At 38.0% G+C, this 6,922-nt stretch overlaps 1 protein-coding gene across 1 annotated transcript in view; it reads right to left on the bottom strand.

Moving 5' to 3' along the window:
• DOK6 (docking protein 6) overlaps window positions 1-6,922 on the bottom strand; it is a 235,673-nt gene that overhangs the window by 116,788 nt on the left and 111,963 nt on the right. Inside the window, exon 3 of the mRNA XM_057378150.1 lies at window positions 2,182-2,296. Coding sequence (XP_057234133.1) covers window positions 2,182-2,296 — 115 coding nt within the window. The remainder of the gene's footprint in view (window positions 1-2,181; window positions 2,297-6,922) is intronic.

The following is a 6,922-nucleotide window of genomic DNA, read 5'->3' as shown; positions in this document are numbered from 1 at the left end:
TACAGTTATCTGGATCCTCCTTTTTGTCATCCTTGACAATCAAGTTCCACTGATTTATGCATGAAATCCAGCTTATTTAAGTGATGCCTGACTAYTCCTTCCTCTTCTGAGGATACTGCTTCACATTCAGGGGCTCAGGGACCTGGAGGGTCTGAGGATGAGCCTTGCAAGTGAAAACCACAGTATAAAAGGTACCTTAGCCTTTCTCATGATCCTTGTCACTATGTTGACTGCTCCAGCAAACAATGGGCCCACACTTACTTAGCCTTCATTTTGCTGCTGATGTACTTTTAGAAAYCTTTTCTGTCTTGCACTTCCTTGAGCTGGAGCTTTCCTGACTCCATTCCTATGGACATAGACAATTTGTCTGTAYCTCTCCCAAATAGTCTTTGTTGTGGGTTTTTTTGGGAGTGTGTTTGAGCTGAGTCAGGAGCTCCATGTCCTTTCATATTGGTCTTCCATAAWGCCTGTCTTCTGAGAATGGGGAGGACAGTTCTTGTGCTCAGAGGATGCTGTCCTTGCAGGTTGGATAGCTCTCCTGGGCTCCTTTGCCCTTCAAGGATCCACAGGATCCTGCCAAGCATGTCCCTGAACAAATATTGCCCCTCATCACATTATTGATCATCTGTATCAAGAAATTGTCTTCAGYCACTTCCAGAAATCTGGATTGCTTGTGTTCAGCCTTTTTGGCCTTCCAGTAGTCACTGTTGTGGCTGAGGTCACCCCAGAATACCAGTGCCTGGGACTATGAGGCTTTAATGTGGACTATTTATCCAATGATCTCTTAAACTGATTGTAGACACAGATCTTCTATGTGTGTCTTTAAATTTGATTATCAAACAAAAATGTCAATCCATCTTTCATGATGGGATGTACATATCACTGTTTGCAATGTTTGATGCAATATCTACATAATTCATGACCTTGCACACTTTTAACTTCCTCCACATTTCTCAATCTTTTTTCATTGTATTTAATTTATTATGTAGACTGTACATAATGCAATGGTTAAATGATTATACTAATATAGAATCAYAGAATATCTAGAGTTGGAAGGGACCCACAAGGATTATCAAGTTCAGCTCCTGGCCCTGCACAAGACAAGAATCACACCATGTGCCCAAACGCATTGTTGAAATGGTTCTTGAGCTCTGTCAGGCTTGGTGCTGTGACCACTTCCCTGCAGAGCCTGTTCCAGAGCCCAATCACCCTCTGGGTGAAAAACCTTTTTCTAATATCCAACCTAAACACCCCCTGACAGAACTTCAGGCCATTCCCTTAGGTCCAGTCATGGAGAAGAGATCAGTGTTGCCCCTCCCCTTCCCCTCATGAGGAAGTGAGGTCTTCCCTCAGTTTCCTCTTCTCCAGATCAATGAACCTCAGCCACTCCTTACATGGCTTCCCCTCTAGATCCTTCACCATRTATACATAATGTAATATATATATTAAAAACATATTATTATATATCTAAAGTTTTAAAATGCACAGTTTCAAATATGTCACAAAAMCCATAAATTTTATCATTAAAGAACTTCCTACTATTTTTAAAACCTTTTTTTTTCTGCTAAAATATACCCTAGGAYACAGCTGTATTTTCAAACAAGGAARGAGTGCACTTTAATCGTGCAGTGTTCAGTGCCTTACATGTACCTACCTGCCATTGTGCACTGTAATGCCAAAGCCTTRTTCTCAACTCATTCATTATGCTATGGAGTCATTCAAACCACAGACTGTTTGACACCCTGCTTTACAATATCCTGAGGWTTTAGCTGGTATTTGCCTCCTATTTGCAATGGCATGATAATTATTAGTTTAGTAAAAGCCTATAGCAAAGCTTGTTAAAAAAAAGAATGTTTCACATCTTGACTTAATAGCATATTACAGGTTACTTTTTAACTAAGATTTACAAGTTTAGCTGTAAAAATCCAGTCTTTAGAYCGTCTGCACGCAGTCAAAGAAAAATAATGGAAGAAAAAGCTCTGTAACACCACTAACACCTCACAATATATATTAAAAAAAAMCCCTACCAAACCCCCAAAGACCTGAACCCTGTTTTTTTGTTTRCCACAAATTTCTTTAAGCTACAAATTTCTATCTGGAATTGTGAGTTAATTCATCCAAGCCAGACTTTGATGTGTAACTTGATTTCTTCAAGCTAGAGATGAAGCACCAATTGCTTACCTGACTCACACGCAAATGTCTTTGATGTGTCATCATGAAAGATAATTGCCACTGCATGCTTCTTTGTCTCTCGAGGCAATCTGGTTATGTTTTTGATATTGTGCAGCTCAGTTACCTTAAAATGAAGAAAAGTATTTTAGACCAGTGTATAAATAGTACAAATAAGAATATTAACCTTAACTGCTCAATTTTTACTATCAACTGTTTTCCCCTGTTGTGGTTTCAGCCTGTGCAGGGTTAATTTTTCACAATAACAAGGAGAGGTRTGTGGCTAAGGCCCAGATGTTATTCCATAMCACCTCACTCATTGCCAGGGGTGGGAGTAAGGAACTCTCTCTTTTTCCAGTGGGGAGAAAGCGTGGTGGGGAAGAGCTGGGTATTGTTGCAGGCTTTTCCATGCAGATTGTTTCCTTGTCTTATACCTTGTGTTATTTATATTGTTGCTGTTACATTCATTTTCTTGTCTCACTGCTGCTTCTAGCAAATTGCTCTTATCCCAACGTGTGATTTTCAGCTTTTGTGCCACCAATTTTCAACTCCATCCCAATGGAGTGGGAGGGGGAGGAGAAGGGAGAAGTGAGTGAGCAGCAGCATAATTTTGAGTTCTCAGTGGGAGAACTAAASTGGGGAGTACCATTCCTAAAGCAYRACACCCCCTAAGRTTATTTATATTTGTARCCTTTGTAATTGATAAATACWCATAAATAGGGAGAGTCTCATGTTGCAAAACTTAATTGTAATAACTATATTTCTCTAATAAATTTCTGTAAACCTTTATTTCTCTAATAAAGTCTGACTTGGAAAAACTTTACAACGACATCAAGTCAGCCTTGGGATTTTCTATAATCTATTTTTCAATTTCTATATTCATACAACTTGGATCAGTTTCAGAATCTGCATCAAATAGAAAACCTAATGTTGGAAGACCAGTGTTTCATTAGTTAAGGGAGRTAACTCAATGAATATGTCAAATAGTATCACTACATTTGCAAGAATAAGATCCTCATGTGTCTGTCATCCTCAAAAGAATTCAAACTTTTATTTTATTTTCTAAATAGTAGAAAATCTTGTCAACAATACCAATAAATTGCAACAAATTTACAAAACAAAAAATTCAATCTATTTTCATTTTCTTTTGATGCAAGTAGATAACTACAATTAAAACAAATGGAAAAAAGTATGTTATTCCAACCAGAGCTGGTGGCACAGCATATACTAAATTGATTAACACTTTGTATTATAAAATCTTTTCTYAGTTTCTTGGAACTCTCGGAACTAAACTTTATCTGTTTAGAGTTAGTTTTTTTTCAGAACATTTGCCTCAGGCAGAATTAATTTCAAAAAAAATGTCACCCACATGAGTTTGGCCATCTATGATTATGGGAAAGAATGGAATGAATACAGGTAGGGTTTTTTTTTCTTTTTTTTTGTTTTGCTTTGCAATTCTTAGGCTGTCAGTGTACTCTTCTAGCATTCCTTTTCACATGCTGAAAAGAATGCTTTTAAAACAGAAGAGATTTTATGCGGTGCAGTAATAAAAATGGAACCTGTTGGGGCAAAGATATCTCAATAAAATATTGATAGCAGATGAGCAGTGAGAGGCATCAAGCCAGCAAAAGAAACTGAGACAAAACCTGAAGTGGAATGTGTATGTGATGAACTTGAGACCAGAACCGAAGACTGCTCCAGAGTCTGTTTTGACAGCCTTCAGCAAAACTCACTTCARTTTGTCAAAATCTTTGTTGCAGCAGGTTGGTCAAAACTGGATGTGGTTCTGTAAATACTGTATTAATGTGAGCTGAACTGAGGAGAATAATCATTCCTGTTTTGACTGGCCACAGTTCCATACAGCCCATGGAGTTTTGCTGGCTGAGGCACCAAGATCCAGCGTCCCACCTGCTTCCCATTTGCCAATCCCAAACCTGTGCCAGCGCAGGGGCTCCTCTGTGCCTGGGTTCGCACTTGGATTTTGCCTTAATTCAGTCTAACAAAGCCCCTCTCAGCCCATTTTTCCTTCCTGGCCAGGCTGCTGAGCAGSTACCCTGAGCACCAAAGCATCTACTGACCCTTCCCAATTCACACCTGGTCTCCTCCAGGTCCCTGGTGACAATGCTGATCAGGACAGGTTCCAGTACTGACCACAGCAGCTCCACACTCACTGCTGACCTCCTCCAGGTGATAACCCATTGATAACCCACCACTTTCTGGGTCTGASCAGCTGACCAGCTCTACATCACCCAGACATCCACCCACATAATAATAATGAACCAGCTTGGATTTGAGAACATCATGGGAGAAAATGGGAAAAGCCCGGCTCAAGCCCTTCCCATCGCAGATCACAGATGGTGATCACACTGCTCAGGATCTTTGGTAAATCCATCCTGCCCTTCCCAAATACTATCTTTTCCTTCACGTCTAAAATATATTTTAAGATTAACCACTCCACAGTTCTTCCCATAGGCTGAAGTTAGACTGGCGGAAGCTTTCCAGGTTGACCTTTGGTAGACTGCCAGAATTCTCTGTATTCTCCAGGTGGACTTTTTGGCCTTTTTTTGGATATAAGTGCAACATTTGCCTCACCATTTAGTTCTTAATCTGTTATAATTTTAACTTTTGTCATACATTTTCAGGGCTTTGCAAGAATCCATATGCTTCACTAGTTTCTTGTCTTGGGGGAAAGAGAAGGGCTGAACACCACAACTATCACTGTCCCWTCAAAGAAGTTACCGAAATATCTGTTGGTTTTCCTGGACCCATGGATGGTAAATGATTTAGGGTGTGAGAGGGCTYTTATGACTCATCCAGAGCACTAATCTCAAGGAAATCCCCCAAAAGGGGAAAGAAAGTATCATCAGGCAGAGGAGAGAGCAGACTCTAGAATTCTAAACCTTGGGGAACAATACCAAATCCATAAGTCATTACTGAATTTTGAAGACAGAAGGCCCCAGAGTAGGAGACAGGGAAGATACAGACCTGCTAGTTTTGCTAAATAAGAAGAGGATATAAGAACAAATTATTTAAGAGAATTTGGAACACAGAAACATTCAGGTTACTAATAAAGAGAAGTGAAAATGTAGCTGTCAGTGCTATAGGAAAGGGAAAAGGCTAACAGGAAGGAAAAAACTCCAGTAATTCTAACACAAGCAATTGATACAGAAAGTGACATTTTCACATGTGTGTGCTTGTGTAATAGTGCACACCATGCAGAAAACAGCACCTTAAATCTTGCTATGTTTAAAAGGGAAAAATTCTCCTTTTGAAATAGCAGAAAAAGAAATAGAATTGCTTTGAATAGTGACAAGGCATATTAAGACTTCTTCTAGTCTCTGTTATAGAGATCTATTCTTTTTCCTTAACACTTAGGGTTACAGAGTACTGAAAGATCCTGCAAGGCTCATAAGATAAGATAATAATGATAATAGAGCCAAAAATCTTCCATTCCTGGCACTAAAGCAACAAAACTTTCATAGTATTTTTTGTTTGAAACATAAATACAAATGTACCTGAGTACACACACCTGGCCATCTGTAAAGATGATTTTTTATATSATCTTATTAATCAGTACATTAATCTTGCTTTGTTTAATGCAGTCACATATGCAACATCCATCACACACTTAGGAATATTGTCAACACAAAAAGTACATACAATAGAATTATACTGCATTTGCTTGTGGAAATTTAATGCCTGAAAGAGGCAATGAAAACACCACCAAATTCTTAATTGCTGCTTGTTGGTACCCGTATGTGAGATGAAATTGAACAACATGCGAGGTAAGTGAAGAAAAATAARAGTCCATGCAAAAAGAAAAGGGGCTTTGTTTTAAACACATTTTGATTTTCATTTGTCTCTGGAATCATACCACCTCCCCAGACAGTACAGAACTTCTTATATCTCCAATGTGACAGACAAAATTACAGGAATTGCCTGTTCCAAACTCCCTGACTTTTACTTTCATTCTTTAAGACAAGTTTTTGAGCCATTTGTAGTCTCACACAGAAATCATATCCCTCCTGTGTATATCTTTCCACAAAAAAATTGACCTATTTGAAACTACCATGAGACATTGTGAGACACTTATTTTCTTGTCAAATGCTTTAGTGGTATAACATGGGTGGCCAAAATATTTCTGCCCGTATTTTTTTTTTTATTTTAATCATATCTTTCTCATTGGAATACTTTGTTTTACAAGAACTGAAGGAAATCATAATTTTAGTTCTAGTATTTTGAGGCCAGGAAACTTATACAGATTTTAAGAAATATAATTTTACTGGGCAAGGTAACAGAAAAAGAAATGAGAACACTTCAGRAACAAAAGTTGACACTAACAAAAAGAGGGGCCATATCATCAAATAAGCCCCTCATTAATYCTATTGGTTATGTAATTTTTAATATCAAATAGAGATGAACATTTGCTTCCATGTTCATCTTTTCAAATTGTACCATATGCTTCCCTCCACGATCAGAGCAGAAAGACAGAGGCAAGACGGTGAAAATCTATCCTGCCATTGATAGAGAGAATTAAGTTAATGAAATTCTGAATTCTGGGTTTAATGCCAATGAAGCATGAGTCAATTCTCTACGTGCKGAACATGTGCAATTAAAAAATAAACACCTGAGAGTTTATATTATCTTCTATGAAGGAAAAAATGAACTTTGCCTTGGCAACCAGACTGTTTTATCTCAGGAATTTTTAAAATTGTGGCTTAAATTTTATCTTTTTTTTTTTTTTTTTTTTTTT

The sequence above is a fragment of the Malurus melanocephalus genome, unplaced genomic scaffold, assembly GCF_030028575.1.
Source record: "Malurus melanocephalus ecotype Western Australia unplaced genomic scaffold, MMel_1.1 scaffold_342, whole genome shotgun sequence".
Lineage (NCBI taxonomy): Eukaryota > Metazoa > Chordata > Aves > Passeriformes > Maluridae > Malurus > Malurus melanocephalus.
This window is presented reverse-complemented; position numbering and strand designations above follow the sequence as displayed.